At 37.4% G+C, this 22,000-nt stretch overlaps 1 protein-coding gene across 1 annotated transcript; it reads left to right on the forward strand.

Moving 5' to 3' along the window:
* Positions 1-445: 445 nt before the first annotated feature.
* On the forward strand, positions 446-20,718 carry DDAH1 (N(G),N(G)-dimethylarginine dimethylaminohydrolase 1). The gene is made up of 5 exons (XM_051212662.1): positions 446-963; positions 1,000-1,102; positions 7,433-7,629; positions 15,786-15,914; positions 19,933-20,718. The coding sequence occupies exons 1-5, from the start codon at positions 670-672 to the stop codon at positions 20,071-20,073; spliced, it is 864 nt and encodes a 287-aa protein (XP_051072849.1). The 5' UTR covers positions 446-669; the 3' UTR covers positions 20,074-20,718.
* The last annotated feature ends 1,282 nt before the right edge of the window (positions 20,719-22,000 follow it).

Below are 22,000 nucleotides of genomic sequence, written 5' to 3' on the forward strand. Positions count from 1 at the left end.
AAATCCCCAAAATAAATAGCATTAAGTTTTCGACATTGGATGCTGACCATATGTTTTAGTGGACTCATCTAGCTGAAGGCGCTCGGTCAGGCATCCGCACCAGATCACGTGTGTTAACGCCGTGCTCAACACCAACCGCAATCGCTAGCCAGATTAGATCAGAGAATCCCGATATATTGGTCATCGCCAAATATACTCTTCCGATCTCCTCGACTCTGTCTTTTGATTTCTCTTGGTGGGAACGAAACATATTAGGTGTTACTGGTAGAAGCGTTGTGAAACACTGAATACCTGTGACATCATCACTACAAATTGCTTAGTGATAAATTTGCACCTAATATGCCCTCATTTTTCTTGTCTTCCAAAACAGAGAATTTACGAGGACACTCCAAAAAAGTTCACAAGCCGAGAACAAATTACTTGTCAGCTGACTATCGACTTCCCCATCGAATCATCAACGAGTGGAATTCATTACTTCAACACGTGGTTGAGGCTCCATCCGTCGACTATTTCAAAAGAAAGTTGGATCAAGTGAGAGATCACCATTGCCAGGACTAACACAGGCCACCAAGCCTCCTGTCCTTCCCAAACTGAAACTGAAACTAAGGCATTTGGAGTTTGAACGTCAGCGTGGCGCTTAGATTGTAGCGTTTGTTGTACTTCATTTTAATGGCATTCCAATACGAATATGCAGTGGTAAGCCAAATACCCAGATCGTTTGAAGAATTTTTGATGTCTCCTGATGCTAACGTACCAGGAAAAAAGGGTGGAAAATTCAACTATGAGGAAGCTTGTAATGAGAGAGAAAAATTCGTTGAGGCATTGAGACAAAACGGAGTCGATGTACTTGAAATGGAAGCGGATGAACGTCATCCTGAGTGTGTAAAAGTAGACGACACAGCTGTTATAATTAATGGGACAGCACTGATGTGTAACCCATATCGATGTCACAGACAAGGAGAAGTAGAATATATTTAGTTGCTTTTCTAATAATTTTAGGTCAACCTAATTCGTCATACTCTCAAAAAGGAACTGGGAATTAAAATAGTTGAGCTGAATACAGAAAATGCTCAAGTTGAGGGGAGCGACGTCCTTTTCACAGGTAATTTAACACATGTACAAGTGATGTAATAAGAATATTTTTTCACTCCACAATGCTATAGATACCCATTTATTAAAATCTCACTTAGTCATATATATGACTAGAAGGCCTTGACCAATTGTCCAGCATATTTTGGATATAAAATAAGTATGCTCCCTTTGCAGACTTGAGGCAATTTTAAACTTTCCAGCTTTTGTGACTTCTTAAGCCTATGTAGATCATTGGTGAAGATATATTTTGCATCTGACATAAAGTTTCAATTAGAATATGCTATTAATTGAATGATCTAGCATGTAGGCTATGAACCAGATATACTGTAAAGCGTTCAAATTTAAGTAAATACATCTAGATATCGTAACCTTTCTCCACTACTCTGATTTAATTTACATAATGGAAAATACTGCCTATGAATATGATCACCGAGTTCGAGTTTCACGTGTTGAAAAAGTTCTCTATCTTTTGCATAACTTTTGGATGGTAAATATGCACTTTTTCAGCATTTCAAACAGCAGAATTTCTCAAAAGTTAGTTGAGATTTCTAAATCTGCTGATATTTGTGGGTTGGTGGATGACGGGATTTTATCACATGCGAAAATTTTCCGTTGTTCTTTCACCAATCCACACAAACTGCTTCACAGTTTAATATTCACTTAATTGCTGAGGAAAGAGTATAAATACTCTATGGTTCTATTTACACTTCCCTCAGGTGTAAAACATGTTTCTCAAAGTAGGAAACGCGCTCAGGTTACAATGATTTAATGGCAGATGTTTCTGCAGTATCACTTGCATATAGTTAATCCACTGTAAAACTAGTATTTTGGATGTAGAAATCTAGTTAAAATAAGTAACCATTCTGATGAATTTTGCGGGACGAGGTGATTGATCCATGTACAGTTTATAAGGCACCACAACCTACCTTAGTTCGTTATTTTGGTCAGTATAAGAGCAAGCAGGAGACAGGTCATGAATAATTAGGGCAGAATATCAGTCAGTCACGACGTAGAACGTGTACGTACGTACATCAGTTCAAGTTTCCATACCCCATTAACGCAGTTAGGCCAAATCCCAGAATAGTCGAGGTAGTAAAAGTATCGGTGATAATGGGGAATGTTAGGTACCGAACACACGACTCTGAAAAAAACATAAATTAGAGAAGCAAACAAAAAAGCAAAACAAAAGGAATTTAGAATCTCAGGATCTTGGGGAAGACAAAGAGTGGATGCAACTCTGCGATTGCAAACGATTTTGAGTCATGCAGTTCAAGGTCGCTAACCATTGGCTACGATAATCACGTGCATTCCAACCTCTTAGTCTACACCTGTTAACATCGATAAACTCAAATGTCGATGGATTGACGCTGTTTTGGTTTGGAAGACGGATGTCTCGCCCACGCCACAAGTGATGCAAGTTGGCGAAAAGCCAATCGGACTTTCTGAATCCGTGTCGAGATCCCGTCAGATACCACTTAGGGGTTGAAGTATTATTGAGGCTAATATTTTGGACACTAATAATTAAACCGGTTCCTCTGTGTTTGTCACAAGAGGATTCTTCTCGTTTTTTCTAAACTGGGACGATCAGGGATCCAGACCAGTCAAATGGGATTACGTTCATTTCTCATATTTTAGCTAAGATTTCAGTTAATCTGGCTGCCAAAACTGGACCACAACCCTTAAAAATCTCAGGGGTTGGTCCATCAAGCCCTGATGCTCTCTCTTACCTAAAATTACTTGTAGCCTTCTCAACCTCATTAGCATTTGGATGACTTACATCAGTTTGCCATTCAGGTTGCTAGAAGCCATTTAGACTGTTCCCTAAAGTGTTCTGCCCATCGCCCGACCGTTGTTGCTACCTTGACGTGGTGGTCGGGCTTGCCTGTCGTGACGAAGCAACCAAGCTGTGCTGGCTGGAACAACCGTTCCTCAAGGTCCTACCATATCAGACAGGTCGGTTGAAGAGCGGTAAGACTAAAAGCAACAAACCCAAGGTCCGAAGTCGTAATGCTGATTGTACAGAGGTGTGACAGTGAATAGTGAATAATAACCTTTTCACGAGTTAGTAACATTAACAGCCGGATTTCTGACACCCGTTCCCTTGATATGCTTGAACAATTATCTACTGGTACCTATCTCTGCTGAAATCCACTGATTTTTCTTAACCTTTTGGTCTGAGTTACTAGTGGATATCACTGCTGTTTCCATAGTTTTTTTTAGATATCAAGCTAAGTTACCTCAGGCTGAATATCGCGTTCACGGTTGGCTAACTCCTGTAGTTATTTCTTTTGTTTATTCTTAACTTTCTCATCATTAAGTTGAAATTCAACATTACTAATAGCGATTGATGAGTCGATTGTGGAGGTCACCACGTCAGACGATGTTTATTCTTGTATTCAAAGTCAAATCATTAGCATTGGTGGTGCGTGGGTATAGAAGAATTAATAAGATGTGGTGAGAGAAGGGTTCACTTGTGAAAAAGATGAAGTCGGATGTTGATAGTGGTTAGTATGAGGGCCACAGAGGCTGGTCATCCGAGGGAAACACCTTACCGCTCTCATATCCCCTCTATCCGAGACCCGTATTCAAGACTCTGGCGAAGTACTACAAATTCGATCTCCATCTGTCGCTTCGAAAAGCTTGTTTTACGTGCGCTTATCCGGGGACCCTGTGTCATCTTCGTCTGGTCTTGCTGGCGTTGGTGTCGCACTAAGCGCTAGAGCTGAGGCAGCACTAGTCGATTGGATCCCCATTAACAGTCGGTTATGTGCTGTTAGATTAGAAAGTTCCATCAAAGTGAGAAATCGGCGTGAGAAACGATGTCTTTTCGTCATCTCCGCCTATGCCCCGACAGATTGCAGCCCGGATGCAATCAAGGATGAGTTTTACCACCAGTTATCAGTTCTTCTCCAGAAAGTGCGTTCGACAGATATTGTAGTACTAGCCGGAGACTTGAATGCCCAGGTCGGGCGTCTAGGCACAGAAGAGAGTCGTTTAGGTGGCCAATGGGGACTCGTTGGTCGCAGGTCAGATAACGGGGACCGTCTACTGCAACTGTGCACAGACCACAACCTGTTTCTGGCTAGCACTAACTTTCGGCACAGTCATCGCCGATGTGCCACCTGGCGTCCTCCCTCTGCATCTCAAGCCTGGACTCAGATTGATCACATCGCGATCAGCTACCGCTGGCGTGGTTGTGTACAAGACTGCCGCTCCTTTTGGAGTACCTATCTGGACTCTGACCATGCCTTGGTCTGCACCAATCTTGCCTTACTTTTCAGTGGCCAACGAAGTGACCACCACCAAAAGATTGATGTTAGCAAGCTGGTTGCAACTTCTGTTGCAAGTAAGTATCGAACCGAGCTAGCCTCTAGGCTAGCTACTACTCCACCGAAAAGTATAGATGAGCATTGGTTGCAATTGCATGACGCCATGAAAATGGCGGGATCAGTCAGTTGTGGGTTTGCGAAACGTCCCGCTTTTAAGCACTGGGTTTCTTCTGGTTCCCTACAACTCATTGAAGCCCGTCGGTCTACTCCGGGTGACCGTGAGTTTGACCATAAACGAAGGATGTTACGTAAGGAAATTGGGCAAAGCTTGCGTAAGGACCGAGAAGCCTGGTGGTCGATGCGTGCTAATGAGCTGGAAGCAGCAGCTGCATCTGGTAACTACCGGAAGCTCTTCCAGCTCATCCGAGCCACTGGCAGCAAGAAGTCTGGTGTGAGTGAAACAATCTGCGAGGATGATGGGATGCCAATCACTAACATCCATCGACGTCTTGGACGATGGGCAGAATTTTTCGAAGGGCAGTTCAACTGGCCTGCTGCTCCGGCAACATCGGTCAGACTGTCCTGCCCTCCATGGCCGGTGACGACTGATCCACCAAATGAGGAGGAAGTCCGCAAGGAACTCCAACTCTTGAAACGTTACAAATCACCTGGCCCAGATGACTTACCTCCGGCTCTTTTTAAAGATGGTGGTGACTTTTTGACTAAGGAATTGACGACGTTGTTTACAAAGGTTTGGGAACTAGAGAGTGTACCAACGTCATGGAATGAGTCGATAGTTGTCCCTATCTTTAAAAAGGGTTCACGTCGTTCCTGTAACAACTATCGGGGGATAAGTTTACTTCCGATTGCGTCCAAGCTATTGGCTTCCGTCACACTTCGTAGGTTGTTCAAAACCCGAGAAAGATTGACTCGCGAGGAGCAGGCTGGGTTTCGTTCTGGTCGAGGATGTATTGATCATATCTTCACCCTCCGCCTAATGTTAGAACACCGCCATACTTTTCAAAGGCCAACAATCGTAGTGTTTCTTGACATCAGGGCTGCCTTCGATTCGTTGGACAGGACTGTTCTCTGGGATTGTCTATTGAAGAAGGGTGTGCCTGAGAAGTTTATTAACATCCTAAAAGCCCTATATAAAAACACCTCAGGCAGAGTGAGGGCATACAACCACCTCTCTCCATTGTTCCATTCGAGCAGTGGGGTTAGGCAGGGTTGCCCAATCTCACCATTCCTCTTCAACTTTGCCATCGATGACATTCTGGAAACAGCTCTGATGAATGTAAGTAATGGTGGTGTGGATCTGTTGCCTGGAGAAAGACTTCTCGACCTTGAGTATGCGGATGATATTGCACCTTCGAAGTGCAAAGTACTTCTACAAGACTGGCAGGATTCTAATCCTGTACTCACCCTGGATGGTGAGCAGATAGACGTAGTTGAGAAGTTCGTGTATCTGGGTAGCTGCATAAGTGTTGGTGGGGGTGTGAGTGATGAGATCAATGCACGAATAGTGAAAGCCAGAGCGGCTTATGCCAATCTGGGCCACCTTTGGCGCCTTCGTGATGTTAGTCTGGCTGTAAAAGGTCGGATCTACAACGCGTCGGTGAGAGCAGTTTTGCTCTATGCTTGTGAAACCTGGCCTCTCCGAGTTGAGGACGTTAGACGACTCTCTGTGTTCGATCATCGCTGTCTCCGAAGGATTGCTGACATCCAGTGGCAACACCATGTCAGTAATGCAGAGGTTCGGCATCGTGTGTTCGGGCACAGAGATGATAATTCAATTGGTGTTACCATCTTGAAACACCGACTTCGGTGGCTTGGACATGTTCTACGAATGTCGTCCCAGAGAATTCCATGCCGTGCATTATTTGCCGACTCTGGGACTGGTTGGAAGAAGCGGAGAGGTGGTCAGTGCATGACATGGTGTCGTGGTATGAAAGAAAGCTGCAAAGGACTGGCTTCTGTTGGTCCTTCACGACTCCCTGGTTGGGGTCTGAGAGATGGTGCTACACAGTGGCTAGAGACGTTATCAGATATGGCTCAGAATAGAAGTCAGTGGCGATCCTGCTGTAACCTTCTTTTACTTTCTTCATAAAAAGTGGTTGTGTCTCCTTTACCTGAAAGATTTCTTCTGATTGTACCTTTTCGTTCCGTCGTTACTACCACACTACCTTACTCCAATCTCTTCGTCATTGTTCTCTTTTTCCTTTGCGCTCCTTAGTTTTTTTTTCTACTTCTCTTCGAATTCTCATTGTTTTGTGTGGCGCATATATATTGGCGCTCTCTTGTACCAATATTCATGTGTTCAAATAAATAAATAAATAAAATACATTAGGCAATACGACTTCGCCATCGAGCCCTAAGTTGCTGCCTTTAGTCTTATCGTTCTCTAACCGAGCTACCTGACATTGTCGAACCTAAAGGAACACATGTTTCAGCCAATTTAGCTCTGTTGCGTCTTCCTGATGGGCAAGCCCGATCACCACTTCGAGGTGGCAGGTACGGTCGGGGGTCGGAATATACCACCACTCAATGAAGTTGTCGATAGTTTGTTTGTATTGTATGGGGTTTTCTGATGTTCTATGAGCTGACTGTAATCGACTGTTAAAGGGTATGCGTAGTATAGTTGTAAGTAGTGGTGACACATCCTACTACATACAAGTTTATGTTCAGCTTTCAGCCTTATTTTAAGTTTAGTAATACTACTTGGCTGCCCGAACCAAAACCCGTTTATAACTGATATCTAACGGATAAACTTAAATAGGCTGGTCTTTTAGGTACTGAGCAAGTTGAAAATCGATAGCACTTTTATCTATACATTCTTTCTTATGTGCCTTTGATTTATATACATTGATCGAAGTATCCCATTAAAACCCTACCATACTATATCTTGATATTTTTTATTTTATCACTTGTTCGCACACGTGTGCAGTCCATAGCTAACTGTAATAAACCGATACTTGGTTACGTGTTTATATTTTCTCAGGTAAATTTGGTTGCTCGTATTGTAGACCTACCTTCTGCATTTAGCATTTATCTCAAATTTGTTATTCTAGGTCAGGAAATTATTGTGGGCATTTCCGCCCATACTAATGAGGCTGGTGCTCACGCTGTGGCACGTGCATTCCCAGAATATGCAACTTCTATCGTCAAGTTACCTCAACCTTTTCGTTCCCTTAAAGATGCCGTTGGTGTGGCTGGGATTAATGTACTGGCAGTGGGCGAAAGTGAAGCAGCTAAACAACTATTAAAGGTATAATATTTTTCATAAATATTGGTTTAAACTATATTCCCCTTTTCAAATATATAACACGAACTATAGTCGTACTATTTGCGCACGGATTAGTCATACTAACCAGATTGAAGTATGTGAAACTATTGTGGACCGCAGGGTGGCTACTCTAATTTCTACCGACTGACCAACTTCAGATATTCCAGTACGACCCCAATACTGTTCCCCAATCTCCAATATATCAGAACACGAACCGTAGATGAAATTGTTTATGGGGTCAGGAGAAGAATAAGAATAGGAATAATGCTTCACAGACAAATGCATATTTATACAGTTAGGACTACCGTGAATATTGACCAATAGGAAAATGACACCATTTCACGTTCAAGGATAGCACCAGACTTAACAGGATAATTTTGGGGATATTTTTCTGAATATCCCAACAGAAACGCTGTACGAACTGTCAACATGCTGACAAGGAAATTCGTTAATTGCTAGAAAAATCTCTCCATATATATATATAGCATAATTTTCTTACATTTCTCAATATCGTTGATTATATTCATTTTGTAAATGTTTTTTTTCTTCTTCTAAATCGGTCATTAGAGAGTTAGTTCGATGATCATTAAAGAAAGAAAAAAACAGATAAACAATGATAATAATGCATCCATTTCATAAGTAACAAAATATAGGCACTACATCGATACAGGTATTTGATTTGTTCAGAGGATGAATGTTTATTTTAATAAGGAAATGTGTAATAGAGACCAAATTTTCAATCTTAATCAAATTTATGTTTATTTAAAAATGATTACTTTATTTCTCTATACTAAAAGTAAAGTAATGAATGACTCCTTTTCAAACATTTTATACTAAGTGATTGCTTTACAACAAATGTTTTTTCGAAACTTTTGTTAGTAAAAGTAGCTTTGTCCCTAGTTATTGGTTAAAATGTAACATTGAGTGTATAGACATGATACATCAGTAATAATTCCCAAGTTCTTCTCAATCGTGGCTGTACCATATTATCAAGTAATATCAAGGCTAAACGTAAGTAAACAAGAGAATCCGTTCCGACCATAGCTGCTACCTTGACATAGTAATCGGGCTTACCTATTCTTATACCCGATCAAGCTGTGTTGACTGAAATAATTATTTTTCTAGGTCCTACTATCCCATGGAGGTCGGTCGGGGAACGGTAAGCAAAATTATTGTCGAAATGCAGAGTCTTACTGCTGACTATTTTGGAGTGTGACGGTGTTTCACCCTGGTAACTAGCATCTAACTGCCTTAAACAACAATGTAAAGATATTCGGGATGTGTTTTCTTCCTCCGAATGCAAAATGTTACTTTACTACCGGTTTGAGTCAACATATAAATTGAAGATAGGGAGTGAGATAGTTGGGTGTGTCGTTCACTTCACCTCACTAAAACATGTAAATACAACCAGTTAGAAACGAGTTCATCAAAACACTGAATTAGAGTTTTTCAAATAACAGAAATAAAGTACACGATGATGATGTACAGGACGAAAACCCAACCTTCCCACATAACTCGTCCAGTTCAGAAAACGTGGAACTACCAGAAGCATCGACGTAAGCTGTAAATCTTCATCGTATTTAAGATTTCTGAATTCCATCTGATCTTACTCGACAGAATCTTCTATTCAGTATGATGAGGCCAATTAAGTAAGTATGACTACTTAGACTTACATATCTATCCCCGACTTCATATTTTACTTATCTAGCTTCTAAACACCATAAACTGTTAGTTAAGGCAGCATGACAAAATGTGAACTTTTTTTGGTTGAAGGTAAGCTGAAGACAGTGTTTTGGAGGAAATAATTCCAATACGTTAAATATCAAAATTTTATTTGAATAACTTGTGCTATCGACAGTTCAACAATTCCGATGTTTCGTCTGACAAACTGGTCCGAGTTTCTTCAATGGAAATATAATCTAAAGGTATATATACATAACAAAATCGCACCTAAAGCTTGTTCAATCGTGTTTATTCGGTTTCTAGTAAGGTCAAGAGATCGGATATACTATCGTTTTTGAAGGGATGAAAATACTTCATAAAGGTTTCAGATCTCATAAAGAAATGAAACTGAAGCTGTGTATAAATAAGAGAATCATAACAACATTGACAGAAGAGGTTAAACAAAGTTAAATACACCATGCCAACTGTTGCTTAACATATGAACACTAGGACTTTCACCAACTAAAGATTGATATCAACATCGATGGACGGTTATTTAGTCATTTTCTCGATTCACTTATGATTATCATAATTGTAATTCGTTTTTAGCATCACAATTAACCATGTGAATGATCTGAGTCTGTGGATACTTCGACTGATTTACTTCATTCTTATATACTTCCAGATGTATAATAAAAATGAACGACCACTTGTCCTTGGACTCATTTTTTTTCCGTAGGTTATCGTCAGCTGCTTACAACCTGTGATATTTAAAAATCATAATTGCATAATGGATTTAAATTGCTTACAGAATATTGTAAATATATACCTAATGTGAAAGAATATTCTACAACATTAATTGTGACAACAGTTCAAAAATGGGTTAGAAACAATTGATTACATAATGAATAAACATTGATAGGAATATAGTGAGTGGAGTTCAGTTAAAAGATTATTAATTTGAAAGATAGTTGAAAAAAATAAATTAGAATCAATGATGTAATAAATGCAACAGAAAGAGGAAAAAATTTTAAGGTTCAGTAAAGGAATATTTGTCACCAGGGTAAGGAAAGATTAACCACCGTCTCCTTTTAAATACATAGGTCAGGTTTTTGACGCCTGATGGCAATGGCTTCAGCAAACTTCAGAAGACTGGAGTTTGGCTGCTTACTAATCACCCTAAAGGATTGCAAGGTATCTACCTGATGTCCTGTATCAAGGAGATGTTTGGTGATTGCACTGTTCAGAGTCTTTCTTTCCCTTGTTCTAAGACTTTTTGGAACATGTTCAAAGAATCTAAGATATGCTCTCCTTTCAGTTCGGCTGCTTTGGCAGGTACACGTAAATTTATAAATACAGTTGGCGGTAACATGAAAGAATTGCTTGTCGATCTTTGATTGGGTTATTGAACATGTTGTTTTATAGAGAATTAAAAGTTTAGCAGCCGGATAAGTTCTGGCTAGCGCTGTATTCAGTCTCTTGTTGATAATTTGTGCGACGTCATCACCTTTAAAGTTAAGATTTATATATACTGGCTTTTTATTGACCATAGTTATTTCCGTCTTCTTTTCCTTGGGCCTTTTATATTTGTCAATAAATTTTTGTGAATAAAAGTTGTCTTTTAGACATTTTCTACGTTCATTAATTCTTCTTCCAGTTTGTCGGTGGTGCATATCTTTTCTGCCCTGTAAAATAGTGTTTTAACCAACGCCTTCTTGTAACTAATTGGACAAAAACTATTGAAATTCAGGTAGAGGCCATTCCAATTACTTTTCTATAAATTGAACGTTGAACTGTCCCGTCTCCCCTGCGTTTTATGGCAACATCAAGAAAGTGGAACATGTCGTTCTGTTCGTGCTCCATAGTAAAATGTATGTTATTATGAGCGTTATTGAAGAGTTTGAGCAGGCGGATTACATGTTGTTTATTATTACAGATAATAAAGGTGTCGTCCACATATCTTGAGTATTGCGTTGTTTCACAAATAGCCTGTTTAAGTATCGTGTTTTCAAGATACCCCATAAAAATATCTGCCATAATTGGACCTAGTGGACTACCCGTTGCTACGCCATCGACTTGGCGATATATGGTGTTGTTAAATTGGAATTGAACATCCGTTGTACATATTAGAAGTAGTTTTTGAATTCTGGGGCTGGTAAAGGTAGGAGATCATCATTCTGACAAATTATATCAATAGTTTCAAAAAGTGGTATATTGGTGAACAAGGATGTTACATCAAAAAAGACCATGAACTTGTCGTTAACATTCGTATGATTTAGTCTTTCAGCAAATTGGAATGAATCTCTTAACGTATATGTTGCTAATCTATGACGAACCGGTTCTAGTTTTTCTGCTAACCAGCGTGCGACTTTATGATATGGTGAGTTGATCATTGATAGGATAGGTCTAAGAGGAACGTCATGTTTGTGAACTTTTGGTAAGCCATACATATGAGGTAGACGTGAACCACGTGGTTTTAGATCGTTGTAAGTAGAATTATCAATCATTTTCTTTTTAGGAGTTCTCTAAGCATGCCTGTGATTCGTTTTCTGTTGAATCAGTCAAATCTTTTGGATTTATCTACTTTGAACCTCAGTTGGTCGTCGAGGATTGACTTCATCTTAGTGACATAATCAGCTGTGTTCAATAAGACAACACCTGGACCTTTATCCGGTTGTAAAATCATCACCTCATTATTTTGTTTGATGTTTCTGAGGGCTATTAGATGTTCTTTGGATAGAATATTCGACTTTGGTGTTGATGACACGAAGTATTGGTTGGCAATATCAACTAACTTTGATTTGAACCATCCTTTCTTTTCCTCATTCATTGGCTGCAAATCTTTTAACTGGTCAAACAGATTTTCGAATTGAGCTTCTGTATCAATCCTGTCAGTATTTGCTTTTGGTATATGAAATTTGAGTCCCAGTGATAAGGCTTCTGTTTCTATACTATTAAGCTTCGTATTTGATAAGTTATAGATAAACTTCGAAGGGTTTTCCGGAAACCCAAAACATAGTTGTTCTCTTATCAGAGTTTTCAATAGAGATTTATGGAAATCCTTGCAAACCTTGATTTGAAGATCACAAATAAAGTTCATGAATTTTATTCGACATACGATGTTTAGATCATTAACGCCTTTACCAAAAGCACCGGCCTCAGTCCTTAGTCGTGTAATGAGTACAGAAGCTCAATTCGAAAATCTGTTTGACCAGTTAAAAGATTTGCAGCCAATGAATGAGGAAAAGAAAGGATGGTTCAAATCAAAGTTAGTTGATATTGCCAACCAATACTTCGTGTCATCAACACCAAAGTCGAATATTCTATCCAAAGAACATCTAATAGCCCTCAGAAACATCAAACAAAATAATGAGGTGATGATTTTACAACCGGATAAAGGTCCAGGTGTTGTCTTATTGAACACAGCTGATTATGTCACTAAGATGAAGTCAATCCTCGACGACCAACTGAGGTTCAAAGTAGATAAATCCAAAAAAGATTTGACTGATTCAACAGAAAAACGAATCACAGGCATGCTTAGAGAACTCCTAAAAAAGAAAATGATTGATAATTCTACTTACAACGATCTAAAACCACGTGGTTCACGTCTACCTCATATGTATGGCTTACCAAAAGTTCACAAACATGACGTTCCTCTTAGACCTATCCTATCAATGATCAACTCACCATATCATAAAGTCGCACGCTGGTTAGCAGAAAAACTAGAACCGGTTCGTCATAGATTAGCAACATATACGTTAAGAGATTCATTCCAATTTGCTGAAAGACTAAATCATACGAATGTTAACGACAAGTTCATGGTCTTTTTGATGTAACATCCTTGTTCACCAATATACCACTTTTTGAAACTATTGATATAATTTGTCAGAATGATGATCTCCTACCTTTACCAGCCCCAGAATTCAAAAACTACTTCTAATATGTACAACGGATGTTCAATTCCAATTTAACAACACCATATATCGCCAAGTCGATGGCGTAGCAACGGGTAGTCCACTAGGTCCAATTATGGCAGATATTTTTATGGGGTATCTTGAAAACACGATACTTAAACAGGCTATTTGTGAAACAACGCAATACTCAAGATATGTGGACGACACCTTTATTATCTGTAATAATAAACAACATGTAATCCGCCTGCTCAAACTCTTCAATAACGCTCATAATAACATACATTTTACTATGGAGCACGAACAGAACGACATGTTCCACTTTCTTGATGTTGCCATAAAACGCAGGGGAGACGGGACAGTTCAACGTTCAATTTATAGAAAAGTAATTGGAATGGCCTCTACCTGAATTTCAATAGTTTTTGTCCAATTAGTTACAAGAAGGCGTTGGTTAAAACACTATTTTACAGGGCAGAAAAGATATGCACCACCGACAAACTGGAAGAAGAATTAATGAACGTAGAAAAATGTCTAAAAGACAACTTTTATTCACAAAAATTTATTGACAAATATAAAAGGCCCAAGGAAAAGAAGACGGAAATAACTATGGTCAATAAAAAGCCAGTATATATAAATCTTAACTTTAAAGGTGATGACGTCGCACAAATTATCAACAAGAGACTGAATACAGCGCTAGCCAGAACTTATCCGGCTGCTAAACTTTTAATTCTCTATAAAACAACATGTTCAATAACCCAATCAAAGATCGACAAGCAATTCTTTCATGTTACCGCCAACTGTATTTATAAATTTACGTGTACCTGCCAAAGCAGCCGAACTGAAAGGAGAGCATATCTTAGATTCTTTGAACATGTTCCAAAAAGTCTTAGAATAAGGGAAAGAAAGACTCTGAACAGTGCAATCACCAAACATCTCCTTGATACAGGACATCAGGTAGATACCTTGCAATCCTTTAGGGTGATTAGTAAGCAGCCAAACTCCAGTCTTCTGAAGTTTGCTGAAGCCATTGCCATCAGGCGTCAAAAACCTGACCTATGTATTTAAAAGGAGACGGTGGTTAATCTTTCCTTACCCTGGTGACAAATATTCCTTTACTGAACCTTAAAATTTTTTCCTCTTTCTGTTGCATTTATTACATCATTGATTCTAATTTATTTTTTTCAACTATCTTTCAAATTAATAATCTTTTAACTGAACTCCACTCACTATATTCCTATCAATGTTTATTCATTATGTAATCAATTGTTTCTAACCCATTTTTGAACTGTTGTCACAATTAATGTTGTAGAATATTCTTTCACATTAGGTATATATTTACAATATTCTGTAAGCAATTTAAATCCATTATGCAATTATGATTTTTAAATATCACAGGTTGTAAGCAGCTGACGATAAGCTACGAAATAAAATGAATTCATGCGATTCTGCTAGAATCTTTGTTCTTGCTCTGTTCAAAATGATAAAGGGAAGTATGTGTATGAAAAATCACTTTTTTCCAATAAAAATAGCATACAGTTACACACATATTCTTTATATGGTGAACATTGTTTTCCAGATCAAATTTGTTTATTGGCCTCATTAGGAACAATAAACATGATCTGATAAACTTTAAGTGTGATATAGTTATTTGTATATATTTTTTTGGGATTACATTCCTCTTTAAGAAGTTCGGACCAGTTTACCGGACGAAACGTTGGAATTATTAAAATGTCAATCACTCAGATTATTGGGATACAATTTTTACATCTGATATCTTCTGCATACTCGGTGCTCAGTTACTGTCAAATTATATGAAATTCCAACAGCTAACATAGATTTCATTCAACCCATTTTGTTCTAAATACTAAAATTTTAGTTACATCGATACTTAAGTTTGTAATTATTTTTATGAACACATAAATATTGGTACAAAGGGACACCGAATACATATGCGCCACACAAGTCACTTGACTTGTGTGTGGGCTATGATACTGCCCGGGTGCCCACACTGAAGCAGGTGGTTTCCTTAGGGAGCCACACCCGGAACCTTCGAACTAAAGGTCTGATCCACAAAGCAGTGGAGCAACGTAAAGTGATGTAGTCCCGTGGTAGTCAGTGGCCAACAATAGGTTCATACGTCATTTGTTCCCTCAGAATACTGGAGTCCATGTGGAGCATTGGTTTGGAATCAGGGTTTTCCGACTCCCTTAAGAGAACCCTCCGTGCCCACCAACCCGATTAAAGCGCTGGAAATTCGCTTTTCGTCCTTTCAATTTGGTAAACAACAGTACTGCCGCATGAAGTCAGTGATTAGGACTTCCCTGACAGAGGCTGTATACGCGTGGCCATGTGAGAGTATTTGAAGAGGAAGAGCTGACTTTCCACACCCTCGGCAGTATTAGGGCATTTAGAGGTTATTTAGTTTTCTTTCTCCGTAATTTTAAATTTATTCGCCATATTATTTGACTTTACCTTTCACTCTCAATAGTATGTTGTTTAGATGATATACGAAAGAAAGTCTTTGTGCTCTACCATCATTTTATTTGTAATTATATTTTATTTTAGGAAATTGGTCGTGTTGCTTCACATACTTATAAAGTGATTACATTACCAGAGGATCATGCTGCTAATGTTTTATATATCAATCATCATCTATTGCATTTATCATCACAAATGATACCAAAAAGTATTGGAGTAAGTGAAATTATATTATGATAAATATCATTCTCTTTTCATTCTTACTGATATTACTCACTTATTATATTTGCATAATTCACAATAATGATGATGATGATTTATTTATTTATTTGAACACATAAATATTGGTAAAAGAGGGCACCAAATTTAAATGCGCCACACTTTTGTGTGACGGCTATGATACTGCCCGGGTGCCCAGACCGAAACAGGTGGTTTTCTTAGAGGGCCACACTCCGAGCCTTTGACCTAAAGGTCTAACCCACAAGGCAGTGGAGCATCGTGAGGAGATGCAGTCCCATGGTAGCCGGTGACCAAAAATTGGTTCATACGCCATTTGTTCCCACAGGATACTGGAGCCCATGTGCACCACTGATTTGGGATCCGGTTAAAGTGCCGGACATTCGCTTTTCGTCCCCCACCACGAGAAAGCAGTGAGTCGGACTTCCCTGGTAGAGGCTGTATACTTGTGGCCGTGTGAGAGCATTTCGAGAGAGAGGGCGGGCCTACCCTACTCTCGCCCATACCAGGGCATTTGGGGGATGTTTGCTATCATTATCATCAATGATGATGATAATGATAACAAAAATCCAATTGTGATATTTCAAAATTATATTAGTAGGTAAGTCCACTTTGTTGAGTGCAACAAGTTTCTCTAAAAGGGAAAAAAGTCATTTCTTCAAGGTCTTTTTTAGTCAGTCAGTCAATCAGTAATCGTCAGCTTACTTTCTGGGATGAATGTATATCGGTAAATGTTACCACACCTTATATCAGCACAGTAATAAGAGAAGAGGTCTACAAGTTGATAAGCGACATAGAGCAATTAATCCCAATCGCATAAAGGAAATTTAAAAATGAAAAGTTTAGTTCAAAAAGTAAGTTAGGAGTAGTGACATCTTAGGATTTAGAAGAAAGACAGAGAATGGATTCAGTTAACCCCATTGTAACCGATTTATGGCTTACAATAAACTTTTTAACACTATAGAATATGTATATAAAGTTTAATATAAATTTAATGAGATATACCTTTTATTGAAGAGGATAAATAATGTTAAGAAGAATTAATCGAAAAGTATGTTCATCACTCGACAGTCCAACTGACGGTTGGAAGGATAGCTCATTTAAGGGCTTATAAGAAAGAAACCTTTTCACTTTACTACTACCATTAGTAATACTAATAATGATAGTAATGCAAGATTTATGGTAACAAAATTACCACCCAAAAATAAGCTTTTAAATGTTTAACAGAAAGTGAATAGATTAAGCTCTAGTTAATTCAGTTCAGAATTATAAACAGAAAAACAAAATACTAAATCAAAATAAACACCATTAATCATATTAGATGATATTATTAAAATGAATGATTCTAGAAGTCATCTATAGGACTATAATCTCATCTAGTTGTTTGGTATACTAACTTTATTGTTTCATAATAACCACCAGACGGCCGTTTCGTTCTGATAGGTCCTGGATTCAAATCTCGCAAGGCGGGATCGTGGATGCATACCGCCGAGGAGTCTTACGATATGACGAAACGGCCGTCCAGTGCTTCCAGGCTTTCCATGGTGGTGGTCTAGCTTCAATTCACTCATGATCTCAACCATTGAAAAATAATTGGGGTTGTTATAATCTCTTTCTTACGGTATGACCTAGTTATACCTATTGCTTAATATTCTTGGACACCAATCACTCGACAAGTCCCCAAATCAAAACACGGTTGAACAGGAAAGAGATTATATTCCAAATAACAAGGTTAGATGGAAGTAAGATGAAAGTAAGAAACATAATAGGGAAAAACGTTAGTATATTTATAGTTTTTACATGAGAAGATTCTAGAGTATTCTCCAACTATCGACTAGTGCTGATTGGATAAGAATTAGCCAATCAGCATGCACCGAAGCAATCGTCCAGTCTATGTCCCACTAACAGGGGTGATCAAAGAAACTGATAACAACTTTAAAAGGAATGAAAACGTTTCAGCGAAACAAATTTTCTTTGCATCAATATCATCTTTAAAGTTGTAGAATCGTATTTATAAGTAATTTTCACGCATAATAGTAGTCTATGGTAAAATAGAGGAGTTTTAAAAAAATGTTAAATATATTTTGTTGAGTTGGCTTTCCGAGAACTGCAACGGAGCCTCCAGAGTCCCTAAAGAAGCCGAAGAGTCCTAGCCAATCAGGGTATGATGGAGCTTTCTAGAATGTCAACGTGGCGTGCTACTATTAGTCTTTTAGCGGATTGATTGGTCAAAATATGATGTTGATTTAACAAATGATAACATCTATAAATACCCGTGTTTTTCTGTACAAGAACGAACCTTTGGAGTAAAGTGTTTTTCGCTTATTTTGTGCGTTTTCTCTCGAGTTGAGGTCGCTGCGTAGTTCTAGCTTGCGGGTTACCAGAATAGCTTATGAACCGAATAAAGCGTTCAAATTAACAAGACTTATCATATTTAAACTTATTCAAGTGGAAGTCAATGAAAACAAAATGATGTTGTATAATATAGTTAAGATTATAATAGAACCTCAAGCATTGAATATAATATAAACGGATGAGTGTTATTTCAGAGTAATCAAAGTTTTCTAGTATTCAATAGAAAAGGGGTTTGTACCTTTTTATCTGAACGGAAATAATGACGTAACGTTATTGTTTACAATATCCTATGTTCGAACAGTAGCCTATACTAATACAAGGACAAATGTTAGTAGATTTTTAAAAATCGAACGTTACACAACAGCTTACAAATTATAAACAGACAGTATAAATGGTATTCATTTGGCCTTAGATAGGCAACACTAAGGAAGTTAATCTAAGTGACAACCAATGGTAAAGGGAATGATGTTATACTAGTGATCATAGTTTCTATTTCGGACCCAATTTTGGCGCGAAAAACAGATTTTAAATATTAATATAACTTGTAATTAATATAATGCAATCATGGATTAAAATAAGCTAGTAGTTTCCTTTCTTGAGAATTGAACTTATGTAACTTCTCTGTAAAGAATTTGTGTAAATGACTGGTAACGTATGTATATTTATGTGCAACTTTTCCAACATCAAGGGTCAGATTTATCCATCCAGTGTAAGTTTTATTTGTTTGTCTGTGGTATATCTGATGAATGATCCCGTCATAAATAACTCAGAACTTGGCTGATTAGTCGTCGACGTCAAACATCACTAAAGAAAAATAAGATTATGATATTGACTTTTCACATATAGTGTAATTCACTTAATAATTTCGTATTTATGAATTCGATTTTGATTTACTTGCTATGTTATATTGAAAGCTAATGAACTACTACCCTACGTAGAGCATAAGGTTGAATTTGTGACCTTTTAGTTACAATGCAAGTACCATAACCACTACTTTCCTCTGTTCTATACATACAACACCGATTACCACGACGTGCAATGCTAAACGGTGTTGGAGATGGTTGGAAGGAAGTTAGAGGCGGCCAAACCAAAACGTAGCATCAGTTCACAACGTCATTAACTTCTAGTCTGAGCCATGTTGGTAGATGCACACTACTTGATTGGGATCTGCGTGACTAAGGATCAGAATCGATCACAATAGCGTCGATGTATACACTATCTATCTTCCCTTAAACTAAGAGATTAAAATCGCTTCATATCTTTCCTTCTACCAACTAATTCTTTCTTCCTATACTATATCCTTATATGCAATCTTTCTTTTATATATTACCATCATCATTGAATTAACTACTTTAATGAATCCGGTGTCCATCTTGTTGTGTTAATGAGGTATGGCAACTTGAACCGATGCATATATGTGCCTGATCCTATGTTGTAGCTAACTGACTGACTGACAACATAGTAGTAAACCCTTAAACTAATTCAATGCATAAAGTAATTTGAAATTTAGCTAGGAACATTTTCTTTTTTACAACACAATTTTACTTCAGATAGGATTCCATTGAATTTCAACACTTTTTTTTTTTTTTTACAATCATCTCATCCATCTTCCTGATCTGTTTTTTTTTTGTTTTTCTTTTAGATATTTGAAAATAAAATCAATTATTATCGTAGTCAAATAGATATACCAGAATTATTTAATGCTGGTGTACCTTTATCAAAACTTGCTTTATTTGCTGGACCATTTGGACGTCAAAAAAATATCATATCAACTATACCATAAAAATTTCTTCTTTAAAAAACTTTTTTTGTTTTGTATCTTGGTCTTGTTTGTTTTTTGGTTTTTTTTTTTACATTTAAACATTGAATCATTTAAATATAAACATAGTTAATGGTTAAGGAGTGAGGAGGAGTATATGGTCAACTCATTTTATTATAAACAACAATAGTTTATCTCCAATTTACTCGTTTTTCTAACCTAATTATAACCTAATTTTTTTGTTTGTTTGTGGTACCTACTACTATATCCAGTGAAATGTTGTTTTATCAATGGATTGTATATAATCCGTATAACTTAACTACCTATTATATACTACACTCACAATAAAAGCCTATTAATGATTATATCATAGACTATAATCATTTTGCATACTTTTTATGGAATAGGCTATTTTCAAAATTTATTATTATTGTATTTATGTTTCTTTCTTCTTTTTTTTCTTTCTTTGAAGAGAAATTGTTTGATTTATTTTATTCGCATAACAACTGGCCTTGAATAAAGTGGTAAATGTCAAATGTTTCTTTTTCCTATTGAACACAACGGGTTCACATTAGAAATAAGGTTCAGATTTTTTTAAAAAAAAAGAAGGATGCACGCTAATTAAGATGAATATTATTAAAAGTGATCAGTGAAATATGGTTCGTTTTACTGTCTATTCGTTTGCTTAATGATCAATCGAAAACGTATAACTAAAAGTGTACTTTTAACAAATAGTATAACGTCTCGAAGTTGGTAACAAATTGTTGTTATCCTAGTCATGTTATCTCGTATGTCTATTTTGAACACCTACAGTATAATCTATCAAAAATGATGTTTGTTTGTGGTGAATTTCGTATACAATCGTTTCATTTTTTAAAAAAAAACAACCAATATTTAATATACCATTACATGTTCACTGTAAGTATCTAATTGCCTTTACATTTTCGGTCACTTGAAATTGTCTAGCATATAGTTGATCTGGGGATCTAACAATTATTTTTTGTCACCATAGTCAAAATGATAGTATTAAACGCATGGAATACCCAGTCTTTTCTATGTAGATTATACACAACAGGCGAATCGAATCCGTTGAAACTAATAGACGAACTAATCAGACTTAAGGTAGTGCCTCTTCGACTTTTGCGCGAAATTCATTAAGTCATATAGCACAATGCATTTCTGCTCTAGCTATTGTCACCTCGTGATAAAAATCCTGAGAACAATGAGGGAACTGTTTGTATGAGAATTCATAAAGGCGAATAAGCTTTCGCTTTTCCGATTGGCGTTAACCCGTAGAAAACCCTAAGATTTATTACGTAGAGTGTTGACAACAGTAATACCATCTTGATTCCATTTGAATTGTCCCGCTGTTGATGCTTTTGACTGAAATGTACAGATTTTGTTTATACAGCCATTACAACAAAATAGTACTGTAGAATAGGTGGGACGTAGGCAGCAATGGAATCCTAGACGCACGTTCCGTCCAACTTACAGCTCATCAGTTGGATGTACCTGCATCCCAATGATGTTCACTGCTAGAGACATCCAACCACTCCTATAGTAACACCACTTCTTTACCATAGACTATCTATTTAATTAAGCTGCTTCCTAATTGGCTAGAAAGTATTCGCGATTATTTCAGACTCATATATTGCAGCTAGGATGAGTCTAAACCACTATTAACAACAGCGCCTATTTGATAGTCCCCTTTATCAGTTTAAACTTGACTTATTACTGCATTTTTATTTTGATCCAAACCTATGGCCTTGAAATAGACTTCATTCATGTATTCTTATTACCTAGAACAGATGATGTTTAAATGATACACTTTGATTTCATTTGAACACAACATATTTTTTGTTGTGAGTTATCGTGAATACAGATTAAAGATAAGCGGTCTTACATGGGACAAAGGATAACAAATAATCATGACATATTCTCACCATTTATG

The sequence above is a fragment of the Schistosoma haematobium genome, chromosome ZW (assembly GCF_000699445.3).
Source record: "Schistosoma haematobium chromosome ZW, whole genome shotgun sequence".
Lineage (NCBI taxonomy): Eukaryota > Metazoa > Platyhelminthes > Trematoda > Strigeidida > Schistosomatidae > Schistosoma > Schistosoma haematobium.